At 45.5% G+C, this 16,525-nt stretch overlaps 1 protein-coding gene across 10 annotated transcripts in view; it reads left to right on the plus strand.

Annotated features, from left to right (window-relative positions):
* HDHD2 (haloacid dehalogenase like hydrolase domain containing 2) overlaps positions 1-16,525 on the plus strand; it is a 38,507-nt gene that overhangs the window by 18,122 nt on the left and 3,860 nt on the right. For all 10 annotated transcript variants that reach the window (XM_070050239.1, XM_008261275.4, XM_070050241.1 and 7 more), the window contains exons 5-6: positions 8,902-9,118; positions 14,462-14,525. In XM_070050239.1, coding sequence (XP_069906340.1) covers positions 8,902-9,118; positions 14,462-14,525 — 281 coding nt within the window. The remainder of the gene's footprint in view (positions 1-8,901; positions 9,119-14,461; positions 14,526-16,525) is intronic.

Below are 16,525 nucleotides of genomic sequence, written 5' to 3' on the forward strand. Positions count from 1 at the left end.
ATGGGTATGGGGGGAAGAATCGCTATATTCCTAAAGCTGTCCTGTGAAATTTGTATTCATTAAATAAAAGCTTTCTTAAAAAAGAAAAGAAAGTCTTTGGGGTTTGGGAAGTGATGAGTTGGGGGGTTGCTATTTGACCTGTCCAAATAAGAGATGTTCCAATGGCTGTTGGTAGAAACACACAATATGTAAATTTTCATATTTGTGTCTATATATGCAATTCACATATATGAACTCTTTCCTGCTGCTTCTAAAAGAGACTACATACTTGTTCTCCTGCTTCCTAAAATAAATTGGTCAGAATCTATCTGCAAATCTCTAGAGTCAGATTATGCCTTTTTCCATTTCATTTTTCATTTTTTATAACTTTGATTTCTTGTCAAATCACTAAACAGTATCATTTACCTTTGAATTTATGACAGTTCAAAATGTTACATAGGAATGTAGTGAAATATCTTTTTTAAAAAAAGAAAAATTGCTTTTTCTCAATGACCTGGTAAATTCTTTGAATTTAACTACAAGAATAATATTAAAAATTTTTTCTTATCAATACAAGGGTCTAAAAGAATCTTTCTGACTTAGGCTTTAGGACAGCTAATTTCTTGATGCAGATATCCTGGAATCAGAATGTTTCTAGGAACCTTTTTTTTTTTTAAAGATTGATTTATTTATTTGAAAGAATTACACGAAGAGAAGGAGAGGGAGAGAGAGAGAGAAAGGGGGGGGGGTCTCCATCCACTGGTTCATTCCCCAATTGGCCACAATGGCCAGATCTGAAGCTGGGAGCCAGGAGCTTCCTCCGGGTCTCCCACATGGGTGCAGGGGCCCAAGCACTTGGCCATCTTCTACTGCTTTCCCAGACCATAGCAGAGAGCTGGATCAGAAGTAGAGCAGCCAGGACTAGAACCGGTGCCCATGTGGGATGCCAGCACTGCAAGTGGCAGCTTTACCTTCTATGCCACAGCGCTGGCCCCTGTAGGGACCTTTAAAACTCATTATCAGGTTCATATATCATGGCTTATTGTTTACTGTGGCTCTTGAAAATGGATGTCCTCATGTAAAATCTGTGTGGCCAGAAACAGCACTTAGAGAGGAACCACCTCTTTTCCTATGTGCCCCTTAATTTTAGATCCTGGGTTAGTGCAAACCCTGCTGACTTAATGCACTTAAACCTGTGGCTCGTAGCCGCTGTGATTCTCAAGTCTTTGTTCGAAAGGAGCAAACTGACTTGTGATAGTTGTTTAGTATCTGTTTACTGTAGTTATTTCCTGGACATCTGCTCTCCCAGACTGCTTGAAAAGATACATTATCGGGTATATGGCATTAAAATTTCTTTTGCTTCACCTACTTCAATTATCCTACTGTCACTTCTTGGGGAAGAGTATCCTGTCTTAGGTAAGGTCTGCAACTAAACCAAAGTCAGTTTTTATTTGAAATCTAGAAGCCGCTGTTATTTCTTACTTCTGGATATACTCTTACTGCCTTTAATTCATTTCTCTAACCACAGAATTCAAGCAGAAGATATTGATTAATTTTATCTGGTCATTTGAGAAGGACATATTTAATAGGAAGTTGGGAGGCCCCTGTCTTAGATGAATATTAGACTCAGGGTAATAAAAATTTATGTTGACATGATACTGACTTTGTAATTGCTCGGATGCTGTCTAATTAGTACACTTTCCTAACCATATTGATTTTTTTAAACACTACACTTTGAAGCATTATAGTGCATTTATAGGTCAGCTCTGATTTCACAAATGCACTTAACAGCTGAGTAGAGAGTTGACAGGAAGATTTTAGCCCTTGCCCTTCTTTGCATTTTTTTAAATTTATTTTTTATTTGAAAGGCAGAGTTACAGAGAGTGGAAGAGAGACAGAGATCTTCTGTCTACTGGTTCACTCCCCAAGTTGCCACAGTGGCTGGGACTGGGTCAGGCCGAAGCCAGGAGCCTGGAGCTTCCTTTGGTTTTCAGAGGACCAAGCACTTGGGCCGTCTTTTGCTGCTTTTCCCAGGCACGTTATCAGGGAGCTAGATCAGAAGGGGAGCAGCCAGGACTTGAACCATCACCCATGTGAGATGCTGGCTTTCCAGGCTTAACCCACTACAATCCGGCCCCGCTGGATTTTAAAGCCCATCGCATAGCCGCCTTCAGTAGCAGGTTGCATCAAGGCAGACAAATCAAACTTGACATTGCACTGACTCTTAGTTATTATGTTTTTAATAGGTGACCTCTCCCAAAATGCATAGTTCTGTTTGTCTGCTAACATATCATAAATGCCTGAGTGGAATTGAGAATGGATTTTTTAAAATATTTATTTATTTATTTATTAGAAAGGCAGAGGTAAGAGAGGCAGAGGCAGAGAGAGAGAAGTCTTCCATCTGTTGGTTCACTTTTCAAATGGCTGCAATGGCCGGAGCTGGACCCATCTGAAGCCAGGATCCTGGAGTTTCTTCCAGGTCTGCCACATGGATGCAGGGGCCCAAGGATTTGAGCCATCCTCTGCTGCGTTTCCAGGCCATAGCAGAGAGCTGGATTGGAAGAGAAGCAGCCAGGACTCAAACCAGTGCCCATATGGGATGCTGGTACTGCAGGCGGTGGCTTTACCTGCTGTGCCATAGTGCTGGCCTCTTGAGAATGGGTTTTAAAGAATTAATTTTGGGGAAGGATATGAACCAGTTAGAGGGAGTGAATATGATTCTGTAAAACTTTAAAATTCTAAGAGCCATTGGTAGCTATTTCCTTGTTTACCTAATGCTAAGATCTATAAAGTATGATATAATAAACATGCATGTGCCTAAGAATCATTTTAAGAAATAGAAACTCTCGGGGCCAGTGCCCTGGCTCACTTGGTTAATCCTCCGCCTGCGGTGCCAGCATCCCATGTGGGTGCCGGGTTCTAGTCCCAGTTGCTCCTCTTTCACTCCAGCTCTCTGCTGTGGCCCAGGTGGGCAGAGGAGGATGGCCCAAGTGCTTGGGCCCCTGCACCCACATGGGAGACCAGGAAGAAGCACCTGGATCCTGGCTTTGGATCGGCGTAGTTCTGGCCATAGCGGCCATTTGGGGAGTGAACCAACAGAAGGAAGACCTTTCTCTCTCTCTCTCTCTCTCTGTCTCTCTCTCACTATCTAACTCTATCTGTCAAATAATAATAATAATAATAAAAGAAACTCTCAACACATTTGATATCCCCTACATGTCCCTTTCCTATTTTATCACCCAGGACCCATAGGTAATCAGGATTATGAACTGAGTGCTTCTCATTTTCGTGAACTTCTTTATAATAGCCACAGATGTGTGGGTATTCCTCCTGCCTGTTTACCCGTGTGTGCACGTCAGTTAATGTCTTCCCCACTAATGCCACGTGACTTATCACTGAGCACCCTCAGCTTTGGTGCACTGGCTTTCATTGCTGTCTCACTAGCACACATGTCACTTTTCGTCTTCTCACCCAAATTAGAAAGCCACAGTTTGAGCTTTTAAGTTGGGGTGGAGAACGTTGAGCCTATGGGCCATACAAAGCATGCAAAATTATTTGATCAGGGCTAGTCAATGCTGCAGGCAGAACTCAAAATTCAATAGATCTGTACCAAGCTAATTTTTAAGTTGGCAATTTTGTATGGCCCCTTCATGATGTTATAAATATCTACATGGCCCCTGGCAGAAACCTTTTTCCCCACCCCTGATACTATAAAATTTGGTAATCACTATTAGGAGGAAGACCTACTAGGCAAACAGATCTCTGAATAATCTAACCTGAACCTAGTACAGTCAGCCCTCAGTTTCCCTAGGGGTTCGGTTCCCAGACCCTCTGCAATACCAAAATCCACAGATACTCAAGTCCCTTACATAAGGTGATGTAATCTTTGCATCTAATCTATACATATTCTCCCGTATCCTTTACATGGTCTCTGAACTGCTTGCAATAGCTAATGCAATGTCCATGCTCTATTAAATAGTTGTTTTACCCTATTAATTAGAAAATAATGACCAAAAAAATTATACATGTCCAGGAATTAAAACTTATTTTTTTCTCTCTGGTTGGTTGAATCCCATATGTGGAAGCTGTGGGTACAGAGACTCTATCAGCACAACTGAAAAAAATCTAAGCACACAATTCACATGTGTTCTTTCTGGGAAAATTTAAATATTCAAAAACGAATAAACTAAAAATCAAATGTTTTTCTGCTGCCTAAAGAGAATCAGTTACATATTATATAATATATAAATTATATAAATTAGCACACAGCTAATTTGTTTCTGTGCACATACAGGGGTTCTTCAAAAAGTTCATGGAAAATGGAACTAAAAGATGTTTATTTTCACGCAGAAAAATTTGAAATCCATACCTAGTTTTTTCATGATTAGACATTTTGCATGAACCTTTTTTTTTTTAAAAAAAATATTTACTTACTTATTTGAGAGATAGAGTTAGAGACAGAAAGGTCTTCCATCCACTGGTTTACTCCCCAGATGGCCATAAAGGCTGGAGCTGAGCCGATCTGAAGCCAGGAGCTTCTTCCGGGTCTCCCATATGTGGTGCAGGGGCCCAAGCACTTGGGCCATCCTTGTTGCTTTTCCAGGCACATTAGCAGGGAGCTGGATTAGAAATGGAGCAGCAGGACTCAAACTGGCACCCAAATGGGATGGCGGCTCTGCAGGCCAGGGATTTAATCCGCTGCACCAGTGCCGGCCCCTCCATGAACCTTGTGAAGATCTGTTTGTATGCATGGATTTCAACAAACTTACCTTTTTATTCCATTTTTCCAAGAATTTTTTGAAGTGTCTTAATACAAGTTTATACAAAAGTGAGAATGTACATATAAAGTGTATTTTGGGCATTTTTGTTTTTTGGTATTCTTAAATGTATATTAAAACATGTTTGGTTCCTGCAGAACACCACATTTTTAAGAAGCACAATGAATTGTTTGATCATGAGTTTGTTACTGTTGCTTGGTTTTAGAAGTCTTTTTTTTTTTTTTTTTTTTTAAACTTGTGAGAACCTGTTTGTTGAGCAGTATTTATATTGTTTTCCTTATGGTTGTCTCTTTCCGAAGTATAGGTGCTGGCTCAAAGGAATTTTTGGGAAAACCTGCAAGGAATTGCTTAACCAAGGAAGGGTTTTAGGGCTTCTAAATTAAGAGCAATTTCTCTCCAGCTGCTAGAGGAGCTTATTAAGATGTCATTGTACCTGAAGATCAGTGGGAGCACAACTTTCACATTTGAGTGTATAGATGAAGGCTGTTAAAGAATAATGCTTTTCTGTTTGTTTTGTTTTTATTCATTTGAGACATAAAGCATGACAAAGAGGGAGGGGGAAGGAGAAAGCATGAGCAGGTGCCAGCTCCCATGCCCTGGTTCCTTCTCCAGATGCTCTAGACAGTGGGAGCAGGGGCAAAACTGGGAGCCTGGGACTTAATCCAGGACTCCCACAGCGGAGCAGGAACCCAGTCAATTGAGCCGCCACCTGCTGCCTCCCAGGACCTGCACTAGCAGCAAGAAGCTGGATACAGGTGACAGACCCCCTTACTTGATGTGGCTCATGAGTGTCCTAGCCAGTGGCCTAACTGCTGGACCAAACGCCCATCCTCAAGAATAACCTGTTGAAACTTAGTTAATGATGTCTGTCTTAAGATTGTTAGAGGTATTGGGATTCCTTCAAAAGTCTTACAGATGTGGGTTAGTTTGTTTTTTGGAAGGAGATTCTTATTATCATAATTGGCTTCTGTTGACTTGGATTGCTTGTGTTCCCTCACCTCCTCAAAGAAAAAAAGAAAGGTTATTACTCCAGTTTATTCAGTTCCTTAATAAAGGGAAATGAAAGAGAGGAAAAGATCCATATTGATGGCCTCAGTTATTACTGCATTTGTACAGGAACTCATGAATCTTTCCTGAGTGCTTAGAGCCCTAGGCATGAGGAATTCCAGAACAGTGTGGCAGCAGGGCTCAAATTAGAAATATATTTCTGGGGACCTGCGTTGTGGTACAGAAGATTAAGCTGCCACCTGCGACGCCAACGTCCCATATGGGCACTGGTTAAAGTCTCAGCTTCTCCACTTCTAATCCAGCTCCCTGCTAATGCACACCCTGGAAGGCAGCAGAAGATGACCCAAGTGCTTGAGTCCCTGCCTCCCGCACAGGAGACCCAGATTGAGTTTCCAGCTCCTGGCTTTGGCCTGGCCCAGCACCAGCTGTTGCAGGATATTGAGTGAGTGAACTAGCAGATGGATGATCTCTTTCTCTGTCTCTCCCCTTCTCCCTCCAGTCCAAATAAAATGAAAATAAACAGTGAAATTTTAAAGTTCATGGAAATTGTATATTACAGAAAAACTATGCATGAATTTCAAAATTTTTTGCACTAAAATAAATTTGTTTTAAATCCATTTTCCCATGAAGTCTTTGAAATATCTTCGTATGCACTCTAAATATCTTATCCTTGTCTGTTACTTTCTTTTTACTGTTAGTAATATGAGAACATTTTAATTTTGATCAAATCTAGTTTGTCAGCATTTTCTTCTTTTCTGCTTAAGAAATCTTTTCCTATCCCCAAATCGTGAAGGTATTCTGTATTTTTCCTGCACATTTTTCCTTTGACAATTAACTGAGATCTATTTTGTTTTTCCTTTGACACTGAAATCTAAGATCTATTTTGAACTAATTTTTGTGAATTATGTGAAGTAAGAGTTAATTTTTTCTATAGTTATTCAGTTGTTCTAGGAACTTTCATTGTGAAGACCCATTCTTTTCCCCAACTGAATTGCAATTGTGTGTGTATGTGTTTAAGATTTATTTATGTATTTGGGAGGTAGAGAGATTCCATCTGCTGGTTCAGTCCCCAAATGGCTACAACAGCCAGGACTGGTCCAGGCCAAAACCAGGAGCCAGGAACTCCATCGTGGTGTCCCATGTGGTGGTAGGAACCCAGGTTCTTGGGCCGTCTTCTGCTGCTTTCCCAGGCCATTAGCAGGGAGTTGGATTGGAAGTGGAGCAGCTGCTCTTCATGCGTCTTTTCCTTGCTTCTTGGCACCCCAACAGACTTACAGTTAGAAAACTTTAAACTTTCCTGCTGATGTCTTGTTGTGGTAACAAAAACAGCCAACCCTTTGTTCTCCTGTATTTTAGGTGTCTATTTTTGATATTTTAAGACAAATTTATCAATAGTTCTCTTGGTCTGTGTTCTAGAAAACGTTGGCCCGTCAGCCCATCTTCACTGCACCTTGGCTCTTCCACGAGTCAGTTAAGATTTTGCTGTGAGAATCGTGGATGAGATGTGTGTCTCGTGCAGCCAGGTGTAGAGCCTGGTGCCATTTAGCAAAGTGGAGAGGAACCCACGGTTTCAGCTCTTCCAGGGAAGGCACTAAAACACTGCCTGGGAATTCAGTACACACATCCATCATGCTGCTGAGTCTTACCTCCAGTTACTATATAATAAAATATTAACAGAGCCAAATCAAATGAGTTTTTAGGTTTGCTATGTAAGTGGAAAGCAATTTTGAGGTCTGTTGCATAAAGAATTCCAGTTCCGTGGTAGAGTAGCAAATGAATGGGGGGGGGGCAGGCAGAGAGATAGATAAATCACCCGTTGTTATCTCACTGCAATCAGCTGAGTTCTTGAAGGCCACCGGGTGACTTTGCTAGGTTTCCTAACAGTTGGGTTTCAAAATCTGCTTTCAGAAATGAATTTGTGTTCATATTAGTGAGTAGATTTGAAGGATCTGTCCTGTGCTGTGAGCAATTTGTAGTAACTAACAGTAGGGCCCTGTAATCGTCCCGTATTGGTTTTTACTTAATAAAATATTTAATCATAAATGTCTGGATTCTGTGTCTCCCACAGGAAGGCATTTCCATGCCCACTGACAAGAATAATTTAGCAGCTTCATAGTTGAGCACTTAATTACTCATAATTGTGAAGGCTAAGATGTGATGAATTCTTCCTCGATGGACATACTAAATATTTTAACTAAGGAGATGACTTAACGTAAATTAAGCTAGTGAGATCATTTATTACACTGGTTAGAAGCAGTTCAGGAGATACGTCATGTCCCGGATGCCGGCAGGGGAGAGGACGGGCAGCACTGCTGCTGGGTGACTGGAGGCTGCCCGGTCTGGATGGCGGGCAGTCTGGGGGAGACGGGGCTGAGGAGGTGGGCGTCAGGCTTGTGCGGATTCCCCCTTTGTTGGCACGGATGAGGATCCTTAGCTGCATGTGTGGAGCTGGGTTACCGCAGCCCTGGGGAAACTATCTGCCTTTTGCTTTGGGGCCTTGTTTGTCCTGGGGCAGGACTTGCCAGTGGAAGGCTCACCAGAGCCTGCGGGCTTGTGCCGTGGAAGGTGGGCTGGCTTGTCACACGGGAGGAGAAAGAAGTAAGTGTACAAGCAGAAACTCTGTGTAAAGCAGAAACGCTCGCTGAAGTTCTGAATTAAAACGAAACTCACCTTTTAGAGTAGCGGAAACAGGAATTCAGGTATTTCAGGAATCAGCTGAACCTGTCACAGCAGCAGCCGTGTGGAACGTGGTGCACGGCGTGGGAGCCTCCTCCTTACCATTAGGGAAGGGGAACAGCTCGTCTCATTAAGTTAAGCTTCTTCCCTCGAGTGTCTTATTTAGCTTTAGTTCTCTTAATTCTCTTTCCCTGGTGATTTGAGTAAAGTGTTTGAAACCACTAAAGGTAAAAGGTTGACACAATCCCAAATTTAATAATCTATCACCTTTCTTTAGTGTATCTTAGTGTAATTCCCAGCAGTTCTCTGTGAATTCATTAGAAGACAGCAAGTCATTAAAAGTTAATAGGAAACTGTTTGTTTCTGTGTGTGTGAATAAAGCCACTTTGTAAGGCTGACTTTCTTTCCCAGTCATAAAAGCTTTGCTTGTAGCCAGTTTCCATTTTCTCCACCTTTCCAGGTTACTTCTGGACGGGGCACCGCTGATCGCCATCCACAAAGCCAGATATTACAAGAGGAAGGATGGTCTCGCCCTGGGGCCTGGACCATTTGTGACTGCTCTAGAGTATGCCACAGACACCCCAGCCACGGTCGTGGGGAAACCGGAGACGACGTTCTTTTTGGAAGCATTGCGAGGCACCGGCTGCTCACCTGAGGAGGCCGTCATGATAGGAGACGTAAGTAGAAGGGCCTGGCAGCTGCCCGAGCTCACCTGTCCTGCGGGAGAGCCAGTGCTGAGGCAGTGCTTCGTGGGAGCAGACTTCCTGTTCCTGATGACAGAGGTGATAGTAAGTGGCTGTGCCACACACAGGCTCTCCCCTGGATGCTTAGTGGTCTTTTTCTAAAGAACTGAAATTTTGATTATTTCTGACAGTTCATCAAAATGCGATGGGACACATACAACTTAAAAAAAATTTGTGTTGCAAGTCAGTTAAGTGCTTTATATGCCTTTGTGAAGAAGACTCGTACACAAATCTAAGTGTTTACAAACATTACTTGTGCAGAAAATAACCTGACCTAAAGAATCGTACCATTATTGTTTTTTATTTATTTATTTTTTGACAGGCAGAGTTAGACAGAGAGAGAGAGAGAGACAGAGAGAAAGGTCTTCCTTCCGTTGGTTCACCCCCAAAATGGCCACTACGGCCAGCGCACTGCACTGATCCGAAGCCTGGAGGCAGGTGCTTCCTCCTGGTCTCCCATGTGGGTACAGGGCCCAAGCACTTGGGCCATCCTCCACTGCCTTCCCGGGCCACAGCAGAGAGCTGGACTGGAAGAGGAGCAACCGGGACAGAACTGGAGCCCCAACTGGGACTAGAATCTGGGGTGCCGGCGCTGCAGGTGGAGGATTAACCTAGTGAGCCGCAGCACCAGCCTTCATTATTGATTTTTATTCTTAGTATATGCTTTATGGAAGAACGTCCTGATCAGTGTGCCACAAATAGCTAAAGATATTGATCACATCAGCCCTCTGAGGCAAGGATGAGCCTGGGACCATTAGAGGGTCTGCTGATCCCTCAGGGCTGAGCACCTTGGCAGCTCACCCAGCGTCTGGGGAGCACACTGCCTTGTGCTAAGTAGGTAGCAAGGATAATGTTTCAGTTTTTGAACAACATGTCAGGCTGGAAGGGATCATCAAGTTGTCTGGTCCAAACCTCTCATTTTACACACCGGGAATCCGAAGCCCACAGAGAATCTCCATGCCTGAATTCCCATTGTTAACTAGCAACGCAGCTCCAAATAAGACTCAGAGCTCTGACTCCTTTCCTAGCTTCCTTGTGACGTGGGAATGTGTCACAGCCCGCATAACATCATCTACGCCTGTGATCAGTCACCTAAACTCCAACAGGCTAAGCACTGAACCGGCAGCATTCTGAGGAGCCCTCTCAGCCATCATTCTCTTCTGGGCGAGCCTTTCACTGACTTGCCTGGACAAAGACTGGTTCATTGATTGATTTGAAAGTAAGGGTTAGGCTGGCGCCGCGGCTCACTAGGCTAATCCTCTGCCTTATGGCGCCGGCACACTGGGTTCTAGTCCTGGTCAGGGCGCCGGATTCTGTCCCGGTTGCCCCTCTTCCAGGCCAGCTCTCTGCTGTGGCCAGGGAGTGCAGTGGAGGATGGCCCAAGTCCTTGGGCCCTGCACCCCATGGGAGACCAGGATAAGTACTTGGCTCCTGCTATTGGATCAGCATGGTGCGCCGGCCACAGCGTGCCAGTCGTGGCGGCCGTTGGAGGGTGAATCAATGGCAAAGGAAGACCTTTCTCTCTGTCTCTCTCTCTCACTGTCCACTCTGCCTGTCAAAAAATTAAAAAAAAAAAAAAAAAAAAGTAAGGGTTAGACAGAAAGAAGGAGAGATAAAGAGATCTTTTGTTCACTGGTTCACTCCCCAAATGAGCACAACAGCCAGGGCAGGGCCAGGAACCAGGAGCTTCCTCCAGGTCTCCCACATGAGTAAGCAGGGGACCAAGAATTTAGGTCATCTTCCACTGCCTTCCCAGGAGCATTAGCCAGGAGCTAGATTGGCAGTGGAGCAGCCAGGATACAAACTGGCATGCGTATGGGATGCCTGCCCTCAGGCAGCAACTTCACCTGCTGCGCCACCATGCCAGCCACCTTATTTTTATTTTTTAAGGAATTTATTAATACATTAGATTCTCAGATCACAGCAAATGTATAATTACTACAATACAATTCTCCTCAATTCTCATATTAATGTGATATTAATACCAAAGAGAACAGATTCTGCTAGTTCATAGATACAATAGAAACAATTCTTACTTTATTTATTTATTTATTTATTTATTTGACAGGCAGAGTGGACAGTGAGAGAGACAGAGAGAAAGGTCTTCCTTTGCCATTGGTTCACTCTCCAATGGCTGCTACAGCCGGCGCACTGCGGCCGGCCACCGCGCTGATCTAAAGCCAGGAGTCAGGTGCTTCTCCTGGTCTCCCATGGGGTGCAGGGCCCAAGCACTTGGGCCATCCTCCACTGCACTCCCTGGCCACAGCAGAGTGCTGGCCTGGAAGAGGAGCAACTGGGACAGAATCCGGCGCCCCGACTGGGACTAGAACCCGGTGTGCCGGCGCCGCAGGCGGAGGATTAGCCTAGTGAGCCGCAGCGCCAGCCCAATAGAAACAATTCTAAGAATTGTTTGGACCCGTCCTCTCTTTCCCGCCTTCTCCCTCTCTTCCTTCCTTTCTTAATTTTTGAGGTAACATTTTAAATTTACATTATAATCAAAGGCTTAGTGGGGCCTGGCTGTGGTGCAGTGGGGTTAAGCCGTGCCTGTAGCACTGGCATACCATGTGGGCATTGGCTGGTTTGAGTCCCAGCTGCTCCACTCCCCATCCAGCTCTCTGCTAATGCACCTGGGAAAGCAGCGGAAGATGACCCAAGTGCTTGGGCCCCTGCACCCATGTGGGAAACATGGATTAAGCTCCTGACTGCAGCCTGACCCAGTCCTGACTGTTGGAGCCATTTAGGGACGTGAACCAGCAGATAGAAGATATTATCTCTCTCTCTACTCTGCTTTTCAAATAAATAAATCTTTAAAAAAAGTAAAGATCATAGTGCAGTGGAGATATAGGCAAGGGCTATAAGCAGTAATGAGAGCTGCCCATTTCACTCATATGCAGTGCATTTTTTTAAAGATTTATTTATTTATTTGAAAGTTGGAGTTACACAGAGAGAGAAGGAGAGGCAGAGAGAGAGAGAGAGGTCTTCCATCCACTGGTTCACTCCCCAATTGGCTGCAATGGCCAGAGCTGCGCCTGTTCGAAGCCAGGAGCTTCTTCCGGGTCTCACGGGGCTGGTGCTGTGGCGTAGTGGGTAAAAGCCAACACCTGCAGTGTCAGCATCTCAGGTGGGCACTGGTTTGAGTCCCGGCTGCTCCACTTCCCATCCTGCTCTCTGCTATGGCCTGGGAAAGCAGTAGAAGATGGCCCAAGCCCTTGGGCCCCTGCACCTGTGTGGGAGACCTAGAAGAAGCTCCTGGCTCCTGGCTTCAGATCAATGCAGCTCTGGCCATTGCGGCCAATTGGGGAGTGAACCAGCAGATGGAAGACTCTCCCTCTCTCTTTCTCTCTCTCTCTCTCTCTCTCTCTCTCTGCCTTTCCTTCTTTCTTTGTGTAACTCTGACTTTCAAGTAAAATAAATAAATCTTTAAAAATAAATAAATAAAATAAAATAAAATAATCACAGATCGAGGCCTGTGCTGTGGCAAAGCAGGTTCAAGTCTTGGCCTGTAGTGCTGGCTTCCCATATGGGTGCCGGTTTGGCTCCCAGATGCTCCACTTACAATCCAGCTCCCTGCTAATATGCCTGGGAAAGCAGTGGAGTCCCTGGGCCTCTGTACCCACGTGGGAGACCTGGAAGAAGCTCCTGGCTTCAAATTGGCTCCACTCCAGCCTTTGCAGTTATTTGGGGAGTGAACCAATGGATGGAAGACCTCTCTGTCTTTCTCTGTAACTCTTTCAAATAAATTTAAAAAATGATAAATCTTAAAACAGTTAATCAGAGATCATTATAACTGTACTGGTAGTATATCATGCTTAACCATTGGCTTGCCAAAGTATAAATCAAAGTTTGATAGAACAGTATCTGCAGCAATACTGACACACACAGGCCTTTCATTTGTTGTTTCTCTGTTTTTTGTTTTTCTTTTTCATCTCCCACATATAAGGGAGAACATGCAGTATTTGTCTTTCTGTGTCTGGTTTATTTCACCCAACATGATACCTTCCAGTTGCATGCATTTGCATACAAATGGTAGAATTTCATTTCTTTTTACAGCTGAATAATATTCCATGGTGAACGGTATTAATGGCGTGGTCTGAATGAATGCTGCTCAGGGACATGAGGTGGCAGGTTTAATTTTCTTGATGTTTTCTCCAGCTCTTGGGTTTTTAATTACCTTGCATTCATCATCACAAGCAACCAACTCTATTTATCCTTGTTTTCAGAAGAATTGGAACGAGGAGCAGCTTTTTCAGAATGATCTGTCATCCTGACATCACACAGTCACAGTCTGTTTAAGTACACTGATTTTCAGAAATTTGTTTTATTTGAAAGAAAGACTGAGCTCCTACCTGCTGATTCACTCCCCAAATGCCTTTGGTGGTCCCTGCCTTGGGGCCAAAGCCTCGGGCAAGGAACTCATCCAGGTCTCTTAGGAGGATGGCCGGGACCTGACTACTGAGCCACCACCTGCTCTCCTAGGGGCCACATTAGCAGGAAGCTAGAAAATGGAGTGGAGCCAGGACTCAAACCCAAGCACTCTAAGGGGGGTTGCTGGCATCCCAGTGGTCTGTTAACCGCTCGGCCAAACGCACGTGCCAGTTACATTGATTTGACTTGATTCTACTTTTGTAGACCACTGAGTGGAAAGTAAGGATAATATATTATGCAGGCTTCAGAAAAGCTGTCTTCTGACGCTGGTTCACTCCGTGTCTGCACCTGAAAGTTTCCAGATGGATCAAACGCTGCCTTCTATGATCTGTCTGTCTATCTATATTTTTGGAGGTTTGCCATCTGCTGGTTCACTCCCCAGATGGCCACAAGGCCTAGAGTTGGGCTGATCCAAAGCCAGGAGCTTCTTCCGAGTGTCCCACATGGGTGCAGGGGCCCAAGTGCTTGGGTCATCTTCCACTGCTTTCCCAGGCCATAAGCAGAGAGCTGGATTGGAAAAGGAGCAGCCGAGACATGAACTGGCACCCACGTGGGATGCCGGTGCTGCAGGCGCAGGCTTAGCCTGCTGCGCCACAGCACCAGCCCCTCTCCATGATCTTCCTTGGAAGGAGCGAGTGGTCCCTTTGGCAAAGTGTGGAGACTTGTAACTCTCCGGTCACCAGGATTCCTGCTCTGTTGTACTCCTTCCTGCTCTGTCTCATTTCAAAGAGAGGGATGCAGAGTGTGGTATTAGGGTTGGCCATCCTGGTCTGATTTATTACATCAGCTGGTGGGGGCTGTTGGGAAGCCAGCTGGAGACACTGGACTGACTGCCTTCTTTGCGCTTTCTAGGACTGCAGGGATGACGTTGGTGGGGCCCAGAGTGCCGGCATGCTGGGCATCCTGGTGAAGACTGGTATGTGTCTCCTCTAACCTATTCTGAGTCAGGGTGGCGGAGTGCACAGTCGCGTACAGAACAGTCTGTGTGAACAGCAGAACCCTGGGTACTTTCATTCTCGTTCTGGCACAAAGCAAAAGTGAAATAAGGAAGAAGACAGTGGGGGGGGCCCTTGCTGTGCCGGGCCTGGGAAGGTCAGGATGGCAGAGGGGTCTCGTAGTTCCCTGGAGGTCCACACACATGGACTGGGGGCGTCTGCAGGGTCTGGATACTCGGTCTGCAGCAGGAACAGAGCCGAGGGCCAGGTGCTGTGCTGTGTGTAATGAACTCTCAGAGGCTGAAGTTGATCTCTTTAGGAACTGACCAGCGAAATGATCTGACCCTGTGTGTTAATTCCTATGGTATTTTAAAAAATACAACACCTGTGGGGAGCAATCCGGACTAGACTAAGTTACTCGAATTAAGACTTATTCTGTGCATCTGCTCTCCCACAATATGGCGCTGGGAGAGGAGAAAACAGCTTCTACGCAGCTGCCTCCAGTTCAACCAATAAACTGTAGGACCTACTCCTGATTGGAGGAGAGCAGCGTACTCGGCGTGTGGGCAGCCGAGTTGGGATTGGCGGAGGAGGACTATAAAGGAGGAGAGAGACGGCATGCACGAGGAACATCTATGGGAACATCTAAGGGAACCCGTGCAGCCCCCGAGAGAGCCGGCCGGCGGTGTGCCGCTCCCCTGCGGAAGTGGGGAATGCGGCCAGGGGGAACTGCCCTTCCACGGAGGTGGAAGGGATAGTAGCCAACCCGGGAAGAACCAGCAGCAAACCCGGGGAGGGCCTAGCAGACGAAAGAACAGCGCAGGGTTCAGTGTCGTTCCTCCATGAAGAGGGGGAGCGACAAACACCCTCCCCTTTTCTTAGGTTTATTTGAAAGGTAGAAAGAGAGAGAGAGAGAGAGATCTTCCATCCTTTGCTATACTCCCCAAATTCCCGTAACAGCCAGGGCTGGATCAGGCCAAGCCAGAGCCCAGAACTCCATTTTGGTCTTCAGGTGGATGGCAGTGACCCAAGTACTTGAGCTACTATCTGCTGCCTTCCTAGGTGCGTTAGTAAGAAGCCAAGCAGCCAGCGCTTGAACCAGCGTTCCCAGGCAGCAGCTCGACCTACTGCACCATAATACCTGCCCCATAAAAGTTTTTTTAAATTTTTTTTTATTTTCTATGATCTCCCAAGTAAATTCAGAGAAAAGGGAAACCTTACTGAGGAGGACTCAGCTCGCCCATCAGTGTCAGGACTGCCGTGGACTGACTGGTGCAGCGTCCTGGGTGCCAGTAGTATGCGAGAGTCTGGTCAAGGTTCTGCCCCTCGTCGGGCCCTGTAGGAATGACTGGGCTAGATGTTCCTGCTGCTTCTCTTATGGCTGGTGAAGTCGCTTCAAGGAGAAGAAAGAGCAGGCGTAAGAGCTCTGGGTGGGATCGGACAGCATTGGGGACCTAATGAGCCAGATGTAGTGTAAAGGCCTCCCTGACGCCGAGTGGCACCTGCTGAATGTGGAACGACTACCACAACCACACAGCTTCCGAAATCGGTGCAGAGCTGTGAGCAGGCCGTTATAAATGACACGGAAGATGAATGCTTCCAGAGAGGTCTCAGAGTTCATTTTCGTACGGTGGTGATGAAATTAATAGGCTATCCTCAAAAGGAGAAAGTTTAAATGTAAAGTCACTGAAGAGTTACCACAGGGAAAGGTTTTAGAAAAAAATGACTGTGATGTTGACTCAAAAAAATGTGGCTTCATAAAAGCTGTTTTCAGTGTAAAAATAGAAAACAGGAGAATGTAGATGGAGCTGGGGTTTTAAGTATCGGCAAGGCCCTGTGCAATCAAAGAGTGAAGGAACTGTCTGTGTGCTCGTTCCCGGGGTCTTTAAGGAAGCATGGAAGCCGTCCAGATAGTGACAGCAGTCACCCAAGAACTCACCCGGTGCAGGTTTCAGTCTCTCCAGCAAAACGATCAGCCCCT

This window comes from Oryctolagus cuniculus, chromosome 10 (genome assembly GCF_964237555.1).
Source record: "Oryctolagus cuniculus chromosome 10, mOryCun1.1, whole genome shotgun sequence".
NCBI lineage: Eukaryota > Metazoa > Chordata > Mammalia > Lagomorpha > Leporidae > Oryctolagus > Oryctolagus cuniculus.